The following is an 18,527-nucleotide window of genomic DNA, read 5'->3' as shown; positions in this document are numbered from 1 at the left end:
AATAAATTTTAAATAACCGTGCGTGCACAGAAACTAATCTAATTTTATATACTAGTCACTTGAAAGGTTTTATTATTTAACACGACTTTTGTTTAATCTTCCCCTTTCCATTAAAAAGCTAATGAGTTTGGTATGCACGCCCAAAGAGCTAAACTTGTAATAGAGGATGCCGCAAAGCAACTCATCAAGATCAACTCCGAATTATCAAAACTTACCAGCTCAAATCGCCATCATGATTGTCTCTCCCTCTTCCTGCAAATCAATTCATCTGATAATCTAATCCCAGACCATTATTCTCTCTCCTCCGCTCTCACTGCCTCTGCCAATTTACCCAACCCCAGATTTGGAAACCAGCTTCATGCCCATGCCATTAACGCTGGACTGAAAGCTTTCCCCCATGTCTCAAATACTCTCCTCTCACTCTACACCAAATCTGATGACTTGGGTTCTGTTAAAAGGGTGTTTTCTGAATTGGGTAATCCTGATATTTACTCTTGGACCACTTTGTTATCTGCATATACTAAGTTGGGTGAAGTTGATCATGCCTGCCAACTGCTCGATGAAATGCCTCTGAGAAATGTTGCGCCTTGGAATGCTGTGATCACGGGTTGTTCTGAAAAGGGGTACGACTACGAGGATATTGCATTTGATTTGTTTAGGAGAATGCATTTTTTGGGTGTGAGGCATGACAATTACACTTTTGCTTGTGTTCTTAGTTTGTGTTCTGTTGTAGATTTATATGGCTTTGGTAAGCAACTGCATTCATTGATCTGTAAAACTGGGTTTCTGGGTTGGACCTCTGTGGTAAATTCTTTGATTACAATGCATTTCAATTGTGGGAACTCCATTGATGCTGCTTATAAAGTCTTTAAAGATGCAGATGAAATTGTGCACGATGTGATTACCTATAATGCAATGATCAATGGATTAGCAACTCTTGAAAGGAAAGAAGAGGCCTTGCTGATGTTCAGAGAAATGTTTAAGGCTCAATTAAGACCTACTGAATTGACCTTTGTAACCCTTATGAGTTCAGGTTTAGTTCTCACCATGTGTTTCCAGTTACATACCCAGGCTATTAAAACAGGTTATGAACCCAGTACAGCTGTGAGCAATGCTGCCATGTCCATGTATGCTGAGCATGGGTTACTAGACTCTGTTAGAAAACTGTTTGAGGAAATGGAAGAAAAGGATGTTGTTTCATGGAACACTTTGATAGCTGGATATGCTCATAACAATGATACACAATTAGCAATCTTGGCTTACATAAAGATGCAGCGGATTGGGTTTGTTCCAGACGAGTATACAATTGGAGCACTTTTATCTAGCTCGGGAAGCTTAGAAATTGTTCAGATGATGTATGCCCTTGTACTTAAAAATGGGCTTAGTTTAACAAGTGAAGTCATAAATGCTTTGGTTTCTGCATTCTCTAAACAAGGTGACATTAATCTTGCCTGTCAAATATTCAGCAACCTGCACTTTAAAAATCTGATTACCTGGAATGCAATAATATCAGGGTTCTTGTCAAATGGGTACCCTATACAAGCTCTTGACCTGTTTCTTCAGCTTCAGAAGTCAAAAATCAGACCAGATTTATACACACTAACTACTTTATTGAGCATTTGCTCCACCATTTCAGGATTAAGACATGGAAAGCAGATCCACTGCTACATCCTTAGACATTGGTTTCTAAATGAGACCTCTTTAGGAAATGGACTCATCACCATGTATGTAAAGTGTGGGGTTCTGGATTGGTCTATTAAGGTATTTGATTACATGAAAAAAAGGGACATTGTGAGTTGGAACTCCATCATCTCTGCATTTGCACAATATGGAGATGGAAAACAAGCTATCAGGTACTTCACATTGATGCAGAATGAGATCGGACTTAGACCTGATCAGGCAACATTCACTGCTGTTCTGTCTGCTTGCTGCCGTACAGGTCTAGTTTGTGAGGGAATTCACATATTTAACAGCATGATCACTGGTACTTACGGGTTTGCCCCAGGAGTTGACCACTTTTCGTGCCTCGTTGACCTCTTAGGACGAGGTGGATACATTGATGAGATGGAGAAACTAGTTGAGAATGAGGATTATCATAATAAGGTTGATGATCCTAATGTTTGGTGGACTTTGTTTAGTGCTTGTGCATCTTATGGTAATGTAAGGTTGGGAAGGATTGTTGCTGGGTTGCTTCTTCAAACCGAAAAGAATGACCCGGCTGTTTATGTTTTATTGTCGAATATTCATGCAAATGCTGGACAGTGGGAAGATGCAGCTCGTGTTCGGGAATTGATGAAGACAGTTAGAGTTATAAAGCAACCTGGATGCAGTTGGATCAAGCCATAGTGCGGTAAAGATTTTCAGGCTGGCTTTTTTTTTGGGTGAAATTTTCTGATTGTTTTGTTGATTTACAAATTTTGTACATTAACTTGACCCCACCTGGCCAAAAAAATTGCATAATTTAGGTTAGTTTCTCATTAATTGTATTAAAAACTTAATTTAGTTTTTTTTTTATTAATTTTTAATAGTGATCTCACTTAGTTCAATTTCTTGATCTGCCACTAATGATAATGCTTAATTGCCTATCCACCCTAAAATGCGATTTTTATTTATAAACTTTCATTACCATTTACTACTGTTAAAGAGGTATTAAAGGTAAATAATTTTATGAAAAAAACCATTTCAAAATGGAATTCCATTATGCAATGAACTGATATTATGGTGGAGGGTAATTTAGATATTATCTTAATTAGTAGCTTGGGGAATAAGCTAGGTAGTTGAGCTAAGGAAATTACACTATATATAGGGATAATTAGAGAGAGAAAGAGATATTGAATATTGTGGAGTAATTTGGTTTAGCTTTTAGGAGCTTACTGGGAGAGAAATCAAGCCTCTCGAATGCTTGAATATCAGTTACTTCTTGTATTTTCAGTTTATTAATCAAATCTTCATTAGTCTCTTGATTTATGGTCTGTTATCTATGTTAATTCATAGCACATTACCATGGACATTAGCTAGAGAATTGCGTATAAACTAATTAGCCTTAGACGGCCTGATAAGTATGAAAGTAACCTAAAATGACTTTTACCTCTTCAAGGCTTCAAGCAATCGGATTCAATCTTTCCGATTAGGATTTGAAGCAGGGATTAACTTAATATACTTTATGCAAAACGGTTCTATTCACTGAAATTCCGATGAGCCCATGACGAAGATTCCGGTGATAAATGCCACCATCGTGCCATATAAGACTAAAATTGTTCTACAAACTCTAACACCAGACATCAAATACAAAGTATGAAATAAATATACGTATAAAAAAGATTACAACAGTCTGGACAATCATGAATAAAGTTCTAACAATAGAGGTGATACATTGACATGTACTTCGTTTGATATAACTTGTTTGCTCTAAATAGCAGCAGTAAGCAGTTAGTTGTTTTGTGCATTTAGGCCACTAAGTTAGTCATAGGATTATGTTTTCCACTAAGTCTTAGGATTATGTTATAGTTATTGACTTATTGTTGTGCCTGTATAAGACATATATTTGTTGCTCAATATTGGAGATTTGAACAATCATGGAGGAACTTCTCTGAGTGCTTTGGCTGTATTGGAGATGTATTGTTGGCATGTATGCATGTTTGGAGTTCAGAAATGGTCTACCTTCCCGCTGAAGCATTATGCAGCACTTTGTTAACTTGCATGATCTTTTTACTCATATCAGAGCTTTATTTGAAGACTGAGTTGATCTACTTAACAGAGATAAAATATTTCACAGTTGAACCATGATACAATTTCTGCCGTGTCCTCTACGACTCAGCCTTAAATTTTTTGATGATATGATGTTTTCTCTATGTCTTATATTTGTTCTGGCTGTTCTCAGTTCTGGTAATTTATGCTTTTTTGTGTTTTAAGGGCGTTGAATAGGCATACTCCTAGTCATACTAATGATGCATCAACCTAAAATGCTGTTTGTATCTAGTCAGTCTCATACCAATGCCCATTGAGGTGATGTTCTTTTAACATCTCGGTAATACAGAAACTCTCAGCAATCAACCCAATTTTTTACGCCGGAAAAGATTGAGGACATGATTTGAAGATAAAATTTGCAAGACAAATTTACAGTGTAATTTGTAAATGAAACACAAAAGTCAATATTAGTAAAAAATGTCATAGTCATGCCTTCCAGAATGATAATATATTGCATTATACTCCGTTGTTATGCTTTATATTTCTTGTTAAAAAAGAGATACTTTGTCTGGATAAAGAATACACCTCAGCTACCAGAAAGGCTATGTTACCACCTGAACCTGTGTTATCAATTCTCGTGTCTGTAATCAGTTTCATCGTATATTTCCTCCTGCACATAAACATAAACCAGAATTATAGAAGGTTTAGATCCTTGGAACACATTGAAAAAAAGGGATGCTTTGTACTGCCACTCACCTGTAGCAGTTCTTCAATGACATCTTCCATTGTGATTATGCCAATAGCTTCTCCATTTTCTGGGGGTTCATAGAGTTGTTTCTCTGTGATGTCTAAAATTTCTGATTCCACATTTTTTGACCTCTTTTTGCCTTTTGATGTTTCTCTTTGAAGCTCTTGGGTGGTCTGTGGAAAGCTCTTTAATTTCTTCAGTGATCTGTTGCTTCTCAATTGCCTTTCTTGGGACTGTTGTTCGCCATCCATCTCTACTCTCACCTCTCTCAAAGGCTCTGTAATTAGTCATATACTTCCACAGTTTAGAAGGAAAGGATAAGAAATTGGATGAAAGTAAGTTCAGATTTTAACTTTTACAGCTAAAATGTAGCGTAGTAATTGTATTACCTTCCTGTGGATGTTTGCTGATTGGCAGATCTGATTCCCCTTTTCTTACAACAACAGCCATATGACTGCGGCCCTTTTCAAATTCATTGAGTATGTCATACAAAGGCATTTTCTCCGTAACCCTGGGATAGAAAACTAGATTATGAGATAAAAACAACAGTTCTGTGTACTATTTTTGAGGGTTTAGTAAAACATTGTTGCATTTCCTTGATATATTATTTCTTGACTTCCTGAGATACTCTTTTTTGTACGAATGATAATCGAGGGAGAGAGGGTGAGAGGGAAGCAACTATTTCCTAGGTTACTTCAGTTAAATCATCTTAAAATCGTAAGGCTCAGTTCTATTTGACTGATTTTATCTGAACTTAATTCAAACTATCTGAACTTATTTAATATGAAAAGCACTTATTTTGACCGAAATAAACTTAGTTTTGTGAAAATGTCTGAAAAAAACTTATTTTTTTGAACTTATATTATCTGAATTTACCTAAACTTATTTGGTCTGAAATAAGTTGAAATAAGTCGAACATAACATATCCTAAATCATCCTTAACTATTATGGATTGGGATAATTAGATAAGTTACAATTATTACTGGACTTCAGGTTATTCGCACTACAGTTCAGTTATGTATTTCCCATATGCAGATTTATATAAAATTTGTTTGCATCTGTCTTAGCTTGATTATCATTTCTTTTTGTTTGCATAAATGAACATCCCAAGCTTAGCAACAGAATTACAAGAATAGCTTATATTATGGAATGCCACATTCTAGTCTTCTATTGCTTCTGATTCAAAGCTTAGCTACTGTACCTTGGGATTTTGCGAACAGTGACATTCTTTACTGGCATCTCATCTTCTGGGTTGATAGTCAGCAAATTCTTCACCTGCATAGGCAAGAACACATGGAAGTTAGAGGGCAAGAGATGGACTGACCACAATCGAGTCTACTTAGAAGTGAAAGCTCGATTTGTCAAGTTAATAATTTCAGAGACGAGCAAAGTACCAGGATTAGGCCTAGAATGTTTGTTGGATTTTCATAATAAACTGGAACCCTGCTATGTTCTTTATCCAATATCAATTTCATCAAATTCCTGTCATATTACAGTACAATATTGAAAAATCAACTGTTTGGACCCTGTCATACATCATTTCTATTGGATTCAAATATATTTTTGTGACTGTATTTTTCACCTGTCGAGTTTAGAATCAATATCAATGGCAAAAATTTCTGCTATTGGGGTCATAGCATTCCTTGCTGTTTTTTCTGTGAGTTCAAGTGCCCCGGCAATAACAGTAGTCTCATCATGGGTAAGTTCTCCTCCTTTTCCTGCCTGTTTGTATGTCAAAAACCAGAGCTTATCAGCTTATTATGTAGTGTTGTTTTGCAGAAACAGGTTTCTTCTGTTCATTGAGGAAGAAAGAGAAAGGTGGGATTTTACCTCATTTCCATGTAAGTCAACTAGAGTTTTCAGTTCAGATCGCCGAAACAATGCTTTGTGTTCTTTCCCCAACATAAGGTCTAATAGCTGGTAAAGTAGAGAAAGAGGAAAACATTTGTGTTTTCTGTGAGAAAAATCAGATAAAGAGAAATGTGGATAATGCGTTTGATAAGTTGTGTCACCTTGCTTATTGGATATGCAACAGGGAAACTAATCCAGACTAGAACTCATACAAGAGGGGCAACAGCAGCACCAATTGCCAAGCCATACCGCGAGCAAACAGCTTGTGGGATAATCTGTATTACAACACAATATTTGATTAGAAATCTGATGCTGGTTTCTGATACTGGTTAAGGCTCCGTTTGGTTTGGCGTAAAACGTTTTCAGTGAAAATTAATATTCCCTGGAAAACTTTTTTTGTTTGTTTCCAAACTAGTTTTTCCTTTGTTTGGTTCCTTACAATAAATTAAATAGAAAAATGAAAATGGGAGAATATGGGTGAAGGTCGATAGGAAGAATGAAGATGGAGGCAAGGAAGAAAGATGGAAAAGTGGTTTCCCTTCCTTTCAAATGGAAAATGTTTTTCCACCTTTTGAGGGAGTTATGGAAAATTATTTTCCATCCCTTGTCAAACTAAACAACATAAAATGATTGAAAAGGGGAAAATCTTTTCCATTAAAACGTTTTACGCCCTACCAAACAGAGCTTATAAGTGCGCCCTAAACACACAGGGATCCCACCTCACCAAACAAGAGTATTAGAGTCACAGAAAGAAGAACAGCAGCCCAAGCTGTTACCAAACTGTCAAGAAATATTGGAAGGGCCTGCAATAATGTCATTGAATGTCATTCTTTTGATCTGTTTTATTCACATGTTTGCAAGAATATTGACCTGATTTTAGCAATATTTTTTGAAGGTGAATTTACCTCCATGGCAGCTGCATAGAATATTAAGAGGGTACAGAGCAACAAGTGCTGTTTCTTGACAACAGGTAAAATATTTTAGCTGCATGCAAATATAATTCTACTGTTAAAACATCTTGTTCAGAGAATGAATTTAGCTGTGTCTGGTTGAAAATTTGAGTTAAAAAAAATACCAGCAAATTTACGGTCATTTGGAGTTCCAGATTTAGCAAGAACTTCAAGCTCTACAAGACTAAGGGACATGAGTCCAAGGGTGAGTCCAGACATCAACCCAGCAAACAACACCAGTATTATGCATATCGCGATTCTTATGAAGAACTGTGAATCACAACATGAATACTCCACTGCCATTTCACTTTCTCTGTTTCAAGTGAACGTGATAGGAAAAAAAAACAGAGTAATCTACTGTAACAGTGTTGAACTGTTGATTGAGATGGGATTAATTCAAGGTTTTCTTGAAACTAAAGTAAGTTTTTACATTTGTTCTTGGTTGCTTAATGTGAAAGGAAAATAAAGAATTAAAGTGGACTCAAATTAGTATGCAACAGATTAACAAGAAATGTTATAGCAGTTTCTTTGACATTAGGGAAAACTGGTGTTATCCCTGATACTCTGTTGTGTTGTCTAAGAGCAATATCCACAACTCAGCATCTTGGATTTATGGGGACGTCATCTGTATGTGTTGTATAGCATGTCTGCCGTTTTTCTTTGTTTTGTTTTTTTCATTTTTAATGTCTACCTGTGCGGTTGGGCAACCTAAATTACCCATTATAGCAACCAATCCGAACAAATAGGGACAAGAACTTGAACCTAAGACCTGTTGTATGAACTAATAGGTCAAGATTTCATTGAGTTAAGATAATAAATGGGGTCCAATCTTTTGGGATTTTCACCGTTTGGGACCTATACCTTTTTTTTTTCATCGTTTAGGACCTCATTTCCCTTTTCCGGTCAAGTTTAACTAGAATAGTTTAAAAGGTTAGGTCCTTGAGTTAAAATGTTAGGACCTTTGGTTAAAAGATTAAAGTACATCAAAAGTTTGAGGTCTAACCTTTTCGTTTTTTCACCTTTCAGGACCTAAACTTCCGTTTTTCACCTTTTGAGACCTCATCCATTTTTCCATGTATAAATTTCCAATTACTATTATTAAACTTCTAATCATTAACATAGTAAGCTCAAATTGAAATAATATGTAACTTAATTTACAAACTTAGCCCATATATAAGTTGATTTGAGCATCGAAAAATCTAAAGAGTAAAGAGGAAAATAATTATTCACAAGTTCATTATATTTTATATATTTAGTAATGGTATTCAATAGAGGATCTTAAACATTTTTACGAGGAGGACAGTAGAAGAATTAAGCAATATATTGTGAAATATATACAATTATACTCAAACTAAAATACATTACAAAAAATTTCGGCCGTAAGGAAGATCCCTCATTGATGGTATCCTTGCGATTATTTATGATTTGTTGAAGAATATTAATAACGTCTACCAAAAAATGTAGAAATATTTAAATGAATATTTCTCAAACTACTGCATATTTATAACATTTTTAACATACTCGTTTAAATTTATTCATCTAATATGCATATTTAAAATGCTACCAATTGCCTGTTGGTTCAGTGGTGATTGGGGCTGAACTTGGTAGGAAGAACTCGTGTTCGATTCCCCGCAACAACAATTGGGAGGGGACTGGAACCTATCCACCCAGAACTCGCCCCGAATCCGGATTAGCCCTAAGGGTAAACCGGGTGCTAACACCAAAAAAAAAATTAAATGCTAATATGGTAATTTCACTAAAATATTCAGTGATATATTTTCCGTTATTAATATATCGATTTGGCTAAAATATTACCAATTTAGAATAATTATTATTACGTCGTATCTATTATTGCCATAATTTATAAACTAAATTTGTTTCCATACATAAATAGTTTATAAAAAAAGGAAGGGAATAAAAATAAAATAAAACAAATACACTTTTTTGGGAAATTGTTTTTCGGCGGGAAAATATCGCACCACGAATTGACACGTGTTATTCCTGGTGTCTCTTTTAGTATATAGTAATAGACTAGTTCTTGGTTGTTTTATGAGAATAAAGACCATTAATTGAATTGATGCCTATAATTGATCAGGTATTAAAGTTATTTATTTATGCTTAACTCGATCTAAATTCATGAGAAATTTCCGAACTAAAATTTCTGACCTAAATTTTTCTATTACATACCCAAATCAGTTATTGTATTACGTAAATTAAGTTTCAACTATTAAAGTATAAACGAGGGAAGATTATCTATGAAGTTAATTTGGAGAAGAATACTACTCCATATATAGTTTTAGTTGTATAAAGGTGTTTGGGAAAGATGAATTATTATTATTATTATTATTATTATTATTATTGTTATTATTATTGTTATTATTTTTATTTTTATTTTATTTTATTTTTAATTTTAATTTTATTTTATTTTTATTATTATTATTATTATTATTATTATTATTATTATTATTATTATTATTATTGTTGTTGTTATTTTATTATAATAAAAAAAAACGTTTACGCAAAGTTGGATGAGAGTCTAGCAACTAACTGTGCCCTTGACACCCTTATTCAAGGCAAAACACAACTGTTTAAAAATAAAATATCGAATGTTAGCATTGATCACGTTACTCTGAGTAGTCCGGGTGACCCTAGCTAGACATAAACTCGAGGGCATCACCAAAAGTCGAGAAGGCAAACAAAAACGTTTATTATTATTATTATTATTATTATTATTATTATTATTATTATTATTATTATTATTATTATTATTAATTCAAATGCTAACAAAGTCAATCAAATGACAAAAAATTTAGTGGGATTATTATTATTATTGAGGTCCCAAAAGGTGAAAAAAATAGTTCAGGTCCTTAAAGGTGAAAAAATCAAAAGGTTAAACCCCAACCTTTGACTTAACTCATTATTTGAATGTTAGTATGGTTAACGGTGAGTTAAACTATGGTTAACTGACCGGAAAATGGAAATGAGGTCCCAAAAGGTGAAAAAAAGAAGTTGATGTCCTTAAAGGTGAAAAATCCAAAAGGTTGGACCCCAACCTTTCCCTTAACTCAGATTTCATTGGTATATGTTATTGCGGTCTTGCAAGTGGGAAAAGAAAAGGACAAAGAGGTTATATTTTAAATTGAATGTTGCTAAATGAGGCAGCGTTAACAGCGCTTATTAAAAGCGTTGTAATGCTTTTAACAGCGCCTATAATTATCAACGCATTCATTGAAAAAAGTGCTATTGAAAGGTTATTGTATTGTAGTGCCATGAGCATAAAAATACCCTTTGGTGTACGGTGAACTCGGGTACACCTAATAATTTTCAACAAACGACCTGATAAGTATGAAAATGGTCTAGAATAATTTTAAGGGATTTACTTGGTAAGTAGTACGTTATACAAAACGGTTCTATTCACTGAAACTCCGATGAGAAAGCACATTAGGAAGATAATTATGGCTGCCCACAATTTCACAAAGAGCTACAGTATTTGTTATTGCAGAATAGATTCCGGACATAAATGCCACCAATCACCAATCACCATCGTGCCATATAACTAAGGCCATGGGCCAGGCCGGGCTTCGGGTCAAGCCTATGGGTCGGGTCCTAACTGGGCCGGGCCCATTTTATGCCCACGGTGTATCGGGCGTCGGTCAGGCCAGACCCATACTAGGCCACCAGTATATCGGGCTGGGTCGGGCCGAAAGTTTAAAACAAGGCTTATAAAATTATGATACATAAAATTATTCTACAAACTAAACACCAGACATCAAATAAGTACTCCGTACTAAGTATGAAATAAATATACGTATAAAAAAATTACAACAATCTGGACAATCATGAATAAAAAGCTCTAACAATAGAGGTGATACATTGACATATACTTCGTATAATATAACTTGTTTGCTCTAAATAGCAGCAGTAACCACAAGTTTGATTAACTTTAACATAACTTTAACAAATATTGGTATATATTCAGCACATTATTAGGAAGTTTTGAACGTGCTATGGTACGACCTATCCTCTTAACTGTTTTGAAACTATCACTTTACAGGATGATGACGCCTATGATATGCAGGAACCGTTGCAGGTAAGAACATTTGCCTGAATCCCTCTGCCTTCATTATCGGAAATATGATCCCGGCTGCACCCTGCAAAAGAGTTTGACGATCTTGTCAATTACTACATCTGTTTCAAAATGATCTTTACACTTTCTGTTTTAACCTGTTTCATAATGTTCTTTTACAAACTTTTATATAAGACGGTCTTACACAAAAGACCACCTTGGTGTCTTATAAGTTAATCAACAGAACCAATTAGTTAAACAATGAAACTAATTAGTAGAGCACTGAAATCAATTAGTTATGCAATGAAACTAATAGTTAAGCACTATAACTAATTAGTAAAGCAATGAAACCATTTAGTTAAGCAACCAAAGTGGTCTTTTTGGTAAGGCGGTCTTACATCAAAGTTGTCGATGTTCTTTATACTTTGTTTTATTCTATTTTTGGACATGAAAATTTACTGGTGTATTTTTTTTTCCGATGCAAGATAGGAACATATATTAAAGCGTTACATAAAAATATTACACGAGCTAGTGTCTACGGAGGTCTATCTTCCAAGAGAACATCCGAAACAAACCCGGGGGACAATTTTACTATCTTACATTCTTACCCCACAATATTTACAACTTTCCAATCATTCACTCTCACTTTATTCATTTTCTTTTCTTATACCCACCCACCTGTTTACATATTTCTCTTACTTTATCCATATTTTATTATACTCAACCAAAATTTCCATTTTTGTCTTAATATTTGTGCAAATAGTAACCGTAAAGACCTTTATAAAACAGAGGTAGTAACTTGGTATTCGAAATTGGATGCCATATTAAGACACGGAAGCAAAGGTAATTCGAAATAGAAAGTAGACAAAATAAGAGATGACATACCGATAACAATCTTGTGCCAAGACAAACGCGCTTTACTGAAGGAAAAGGTATCATCAGGCGACCAACACCATATACAGCCACAGCAAAGAAGTGAGCAACCAAGCTCATTGGTCGAGGATTTAGACCAGAGAGTAAAGCAATAGGGCCATTTGAAAATACTCCTCCAAGGCTTAAATAGTCGAAGCATGCATCACGCATTTCCTTATGAGCTTCATCAGGTGAAGCACAAAACACCTTATAGAGAGCACCTGCCAAAGTGTTGATTGTGGACGCCACAGGCTGCAACATAGTTTGATATTTAAAATCTTGGATATTGTCAAATTTCAAGTAAAGGAAAAGTTGTACAAAGATTTTCATACCCCAAATTCATTTGGAGGTCCATTGAAATTGAAGGTATGGTTATGTTGTTCTTAACTTAAGATTAGTTACTTTTATTAATTAATGGAACACACCAACAAATAGGCTTCTTATTCTTTATAATTGACATTATAACAAATCAATTGCAGTGTTCCCCTTTTTCTCTATATATGAATCAACATTGAGTAATATAGTCAAGTTTAGTGTGTGTTTGTGCGTAAACTTATAATTTTTTTAATGTTTTTAATTTTTTTATTAATTAATTGTAATTAATTAATTAATTAGTTGGTTAGTGACTAATTGGCCGAAATATGAGCTAAGATAGTAATTGACAATAATAATTAAACATCTAGGTAGTAATTAGCAACTTTTAACAAGTTAGGTAGTAATTTGCAAATTTTCCTAATAAAATCAAGTTTAGTGTGTGTTAGTGCGTAAAATTTAGATTGAATCATATTCATATGAGCACATGATTCATGCAGTTTACCTTACGCAGGGTGTAAAAACACTCCAGATAACTGCATAATGAAGCCGCATCATTTAGGTCCTGCAAAGGCTTCAGAAGGTCTCTGAGCACAACAATATCTGACAATGCCACTGTCATTCCACCTCCGGTTAAAGGATGTCGCATGTTGAAAGCATCACCCATTAGTAAGGCACCGGGAGTGGGCTGTGGAATAGCTGGCATGCTTCTATTAGGCATTGTTCTTATATTCCCCTTGTCAACTGCTGCTACAAATGAATCTCTGATTTCAGCAGGAACCTGAAGCAGTAACATGATTTGTTGGAATCGTAACACCAGAAGGATTCAAATTTCCGGGAAAAAAATTGAAAAAAAAGAGGCAAATTTGTTAAAAATTACCTTGTAAATTTGAGTTTTTGTGAAAACTGTCTTATAAAAAGATGTTGTAATTAATTACCTTATAAAAAATTATGTTGTAAGATACTACCTATTGTCGAATTTTGAACATTGATTCTAGATTTCGGGATTGACTTTACTAATGTATTGTACGTGGTATCTAACGGGAAAAGGGTAAATAAATGACACGTAAGATGCACATGGTGAAGTCAATCCCGGAAGTTTGAGTCAACGTTCATAATTCGGGAAAAGGTAGTCAATTACAATATTTTTTTATAAGGTAGTTTTTCACAAAAACGCAATTTTATAAGGTAGTTTTTGACAAATTTGCCAAAAAATAAATCAAGGAGTAACAAGAGCATATAATATTCAAAGATCCACCAAACCTGAGGAGCCACCACTGTCTTCAGATACTTAGCCATTTCACCATTACCAATAGAAGGCAATTTGTCTCCTGCTGGTACATCAACCAAACATCGTACTTCTGTACTACTAATTGGGTAAAACAAAACAGGCGAGGGATCTGCTAAAATAACATGTCCATGATTCGCAAATGGAAGTTGGCAGTTCTCAAGCAACAACCCAACAAAATGTGAGGGTACATCAACCTGTGAAATGAGACAGCATGGTAAGCAAGAGAGAAAACATTCCTCTAACAGGGCAAAAGAAAAAACAATAGACATATTGTTGGATAACATTTGACTTAAACCCTAAAGGAATTCTTAAGAAAGGAAAGAAAAGAAAAAACTAAAAAAGAAGATTAGATTAATGACCATAATTAAAGAACAAGAATTTCACCTGAGGTGAACAAAGAGAACGTCTCAGATTCGAGAAGCAACCATCACAGACGATTGTGAGAGGTGCATAGGCCTTCATCACTTCACCGTTCTTATTCTTGTAGTTAATCCCCTTAACCATACCATTTTCCTCGAGCAACGACGTAACTGTTCCTTGCTCCAACCGCACACTAGAATTAAAATCAAAGGAAATGAACTTCAATTAGTTATAAGTATAAAAGATAATTTTACAGGAAAACTTTAAGCAGACCTCCAACATTCAATGACAAAGACTCCGTTCTATTCGTCTGGTCTGGGACTCTGGTCTAGTCTATTTTTTCTAATTGTTGGTCTGGTCTAGTATGATTCTTTCTGGTCTGGTCTCAACTTTTCTAATTATTATTATAATATTAATTGTTATTATTATTAAAAAGTCCTGGTGTAGTCTGGTCTGGTCTTGTCTAGTCTGATTTAATAAGATCTGATCAATAAGTAACATTGACAAGGTGAAGAGAACATGGCCAAAGTCACAACAAAAACAGATAGGAGAGAAGTGAAGTACTTGGGAAGAGTAGAAGCTTTTTCTCTCATCCTCTGTATGAAACGTCCATTGTGAAAGCTCCTCCCAGACACATCTGAATGGAACTGTTCCAAGGGATACGACAGTTTTATGTTCTTCCCATCTTTGAAAAGACCATATCCAACTATCCTCTGAGCATCAATATTCCCAACACAGTCTGAAACTCAGATACAGATGAATAAATACAGTGAAGAGTTTCAAAACACTAGGATAAATATACTCTGAAAAACTTTTGATACAGAACTCTGTTACGAAAAATAAAGCAGATTGTGGTGCATACCCTCAAGTCCCAATTCGATCAATTTCAAGTATCCTCCTGGCTGTAGAAGCTCACCAACTATTCTGTCGGGTTCACTTAAGTCTCTTTCAATCACGTGAACACGTCGACCATCCTGCAGTCACTGCAATAGCCCAGATCAGGAAACAGAAGAAGAAAAGGTTACAAGGAATGATTGCGTTTTGTGCAGATAGTCCTCATTTGAGGATAAAAGTTGCTAATTTTTACCATTAGTTTGTGGAAATAATTCCATGTTATAGACCAATATAAATACTTCATACGGAGTAGGATTTTTTGGATAAAACCACCTTTTAAAGTTCAACTTTTTGAAATAACCACCTTATATGTTCTTTTTTAAAAAAACCACCTTAAACTTTGGAAATCACCACCTTCTGTTAACTTCCGTCAAATGTTCCGTGGGCCCCACATCCAACGGCCAAACATTCGGAAGTTAACGGAACATTTGACAGAACATTTGACGGAAGTTAACAGAAGGTGGTGATTTCTTAAACTTTGGAAGTTTAAGGTGGTTTTTTTTAAAAAAAAACTTATAAGGTGGTTATTTCAAAAAGTTGAACTTTAAAAGGTGGTTTTATCCAAAAAATCCTACGGAGTATAACAAATTAATATTCAAAGTTAGCAAACGATCTTCAAAAATGAAATGAGAACTACCCCAAAAGAAAGCGGGATATTAGTGACAGTTTCTGACTTTAGCAAGTATTATGTCATGCACTCATGCCCCAAGAATTTTTAGCTACGTATCCCATAGAAATTCATTGCTCCTTATATCAGCCAATTAATACAATGTAACATAAAAGTAGAATGTATAAAGCAAGATCTTCCTAGCCCTTTAATCAATTACATCAGTGAAAAGCCATGACTTACTTTTTCCATGATTCACCATGTAGTTGGCAAAAAGACATCCTAAATATCATCCAGTCCCCTTTTTGAAATCAATTATTTGAGGTTGGTTTAGGGAGCTCTACTAACCTCCCTATTGCAACAAGAGAGTATTAATATTCATTTGAACTACCTTGAGTCTTTACTCTTTAGGCACACAATTAGTGGATAAGATGTATCCGGCCTCTTGTAAAAATCAAAATATTGAAGAAATGAAAATCGTGACAGGAATTTGAGCAAATCTACAAAGCCCTCGGATTTAACGCATCTAAACAGCTCAAAGGCATAACACTATAAACTTACAAACTCCATCAGTTCTTTTTTCTTAACTTTCTAGTGACCCACAACTTCTAGAAACTTCAAAAACCAACAAACCTTGAACATATGCAAGTCAATTAGTGACCCGCAACTTCTAGAATCTTCAAAAACTAACAAAACTTGAACATAGGCAAGTTAACTGGGCTTAAGATTGTCACAAACCTTAGATTTGTTATAGGCAGAAGGTTGATAATAAGGGTTCTCAAACAAACCTTGAGTCATTTATTACATGCAGACATGCAGTATACATAGACAATTCTTTGTTGATGACTATATTGTTCGAGATGAACTCAATAGGAAATGTCTCAAATATCTTTAGAAGTTTGTTTGTGTTGTTTAAGTCTTCTTAAGATTAACAATCTTAGTACACAAGTGTTTCAAAATCCGAACCAAAAAGAAAGATGGCTAAGCATTAATGCCCTTACTAATAAGTAAGGTTGTGTGTAATTCAAGCAACAAACGTTGTCTAATTTTCATTCTACAGTAAAAAAATATTAGAGCAGAAAAAGAATGAAGGACCTGGGCAAGTTGGCATCACCTAAATGTACAAACTATTTTAATCCCAAATAGACAAATAGTGCACAACATTGAATACAATTTGTCACATATTGCAAGGATCCAATCAATGTAACAAGGACCACATACCATTTTAAGCAACTAGATATGATGTATTCTTGTGTGACCTAACACAATCTAACCAAAATTTTACATCTTTGAACACAAAATTTCAACCCAAATTAGACAAGTCCTGCTCAAAACAATTGAAGAATGAAATTGACTGAAACATACTGATTCGAACCGTAATTATCGGACTCGGAACTGAATTAACCAATCCATTTGACCACTGTTACCTGGTTCGCTAGTTTGAAATTGGGGGGTTCGCAATTCGCTACCAAATTTGCTAATTAGACCAAAATTATACTCCGTACCATTTTGATGTTATAATTCGTTTTTTCGGTTCGCTGTTCGTTGGCTGATTGGAGGATTAGGTAACACTGCATTTGACTAACCTAATTTAGAAATTTCATATAGAGGGTCAACAAATGGTCGAAGTTGAATCTAGAAATGCAGGGTCTCCTATAATAATAATGATGACAATAATCAATTAAAGCTTAAGAGTTAAAAATAAAAAATAAAAAATAAAAAATAAATCACATGTGGATTTAGAAATTAGAAGCTCTTTGTCTTCTACAAGTGGAAAATTTTAATCCGAAAACAGCAATTTGGCAGCAAACATAATAATTCCATATAAGCATCACCATCAATCTGGCAAGCAAACAAACAAACAAAGGAACATAATAATTCCATATAAGCATCACCTTGGCAAGGGTACAAGCAAGAGCAGCACCAGCAACGCCAGCGCCGACAATGATAACGTCAGGTCCATCAGAAACGTTGCAAACATCGTCGGAACTCCGAGCAACTTCAGTCTGAACTCCGACAGAATTCCGTCCATCCTTCTTCTTATTCGCTTTGGATTTGGATTTGGATTTAACGTCACGGAAAATAGAAAATAACAGAACAAACCCTAGAAGAGAGACAACGAAGATGCCGACAATATGCTGGTCAATTACCACCATCTTCGCTACACAATTAAATTGATTCTCCGGAAAATAATCCAATTGAATCTCTCTCCTATTGTTTATCGAAGTTTGATGATTGTTTTCTCCAGAAAAAGAGAGTTGTTCAGTGGTTGTGGGAGATTTGAAGGAGGGAGGAATCGAGAAGGTTATATAATTAGAAATGGGGGATTTGGAATTGGATTTGTGGTGGAGATGAAGCAGAGGGTTAATTGAAGAAGGAGATGGTAGTAAACGGTGGTGGTACAGCCCAGAAATTAATATTTTGGGGGAAAATTGACCTTTCATTAAATTTCCTTCATATTTTATTATTTTTGGTAGGTTGTAGGCGTGTTGTGTTTTTTGCGGTTATGCTGCTTCGTGTTTTTTTTCGCGGGTTATTCAACTGCTTGTTCTCACTTTTGAATTTTACTATTTTATTCTCCTACTCGTCTGCAACGCTCTGCAAATATATTACTAGTTTGAAACTTCGTTTCATTCAATCAAATATTATCACTCATACTTTATAAGTATAAGTATATTTTAATTTGTTTTATTAATAATTTCAAATAACTTATCAGGGGTCTGGCTCGAAATGGTTCAGGCGGAAGAGAATGTCTCATGTCATGGCCTTAGGTAGGGGTGAAAGTTCGGTTTTCAGTTTGGATTAAAGCCCAAACCGAACTAATTTAGTTTTCAATTTTTGAAAACAAA

General features: G+C 34.8%; 3 protein-coding genes across 19 annotated transcripts; 1 reads left to right on the top strand and 2 right to left on the bottom strand.

Moving 5' to 3' along the window:
• Positions 1-99: 99 nt before the first annotated feature.
• Positions 100-7,798, top strand: LOC110803649 (pentatricopeptide repeat-containing protein At3g49740). 17 transcript variants are annotated; one of them, XR_008931269.1, is made up of 4 exons: positions 100-2,350; positions 6,031-6,134; positions 6,221-6,276; positions 7,182-7,798. XR_008931269.1 is itself a non-coding variant. In XM_022009170.2 (2 exons), the coding sequence occupies exon 1, from the start codon at positions 133-135 to the stop codon at positions 2,344-2,346; it is 2,214 nt and encodes a 737-aa protein (XP_021864862.1). In that variant the 5' UTR covers positions 100-132; the 3' UTR covers positions 2,347-2,350; positions 6,031-7,798. The 17 variants fall into 17 exon arrangements, 4 of the variants coding, with proteins under 4 accessions (XP_021864862.1, XP_056696933.1, XP_056696931.1 ...); XR_008931264.1 differs by having other exon boundaries at positions 6,471-7,798; XR_008931268.1 differs by having other exon boundaries at positions 6,215-6,276.
• Positions 4,316-7,539, bottom strand: LOC110803631 (DUF21 domain-containing protein At2g14520-like). The gene is made up of 11 exons (XM_022009155.1): positions 7,362-7,539; positions 7,192-7,202; positions 7,006-7,089; positions 6,499-6,561; positions 6,266-6,352; positions 6,018-6,157; positions 5,830-5,917; positions 5,637-5,710; positions 4,825-4,946; positions 4,444-4,712; positions 4,316-4,357 (listed from the first exon to the last, which is right to left on the bottom strand). The coding sequence occupies exons 1-11, from the start codon at positions 7,537-7,539 to the stop codon at positions 4,316-4,318; spliced, it is 1,158 nt and encodes a 385-aa protein (XP_021864847.1).
• Positions 7,799-11,005: 3,207 nt separating the features above from the next.
• On the bottom strand, positions 11,006-18,196 carry LOC110803651 (squalene epoxidase 3). The gene is made up of 8 exons (XM_022009178.2): positions 17,574-18,196; positions 15,040-15,151; positions 14,742-14,916; positions 14,202-14,370; positions 13,790-14,011; positions 13,032-13,307; positions 12,188-12,466; positions 11,006-11,387 (listed from the first exon to the last, which is right to left on the bottom strand). The coding sequence occupies exons 1-8, from the start codon at positions 18,120-18,122 to the stop codon at positions 11,280-11,282; spliced, it is 1,890 nt and encodes a 629-aa protein (XP_021864870.1). The 5' UTR covers positions 18,123-18,196; the 3' UTR covers positions 11,006-11,279.
• Between the last annotated feature and the right edge of the window lie 331 nt (positions 18,197-18,527).

The sequence above is a fragment of the Spinacia oleracea genome, chromosome 3 (assembly GCF_020520425.1).
Source record: "Spinacia oleracea cultivar Varoflay chromosome 3, BTI_SOV_V1, whole genome shotgun sequence".
Taxonomy (NCBI): Eukaryota; Viridiplantae; Streptophyta; class Magnoliopsida; order Caryophyllales; family Amaranthaceae; genus Spinacia; species Spinacia oleracea.
The sequence above is the reverse complement of the archived record's forward strand: the minus strand, read 5'-3'. Positions and strand labels throughout refer to the sequence as shown.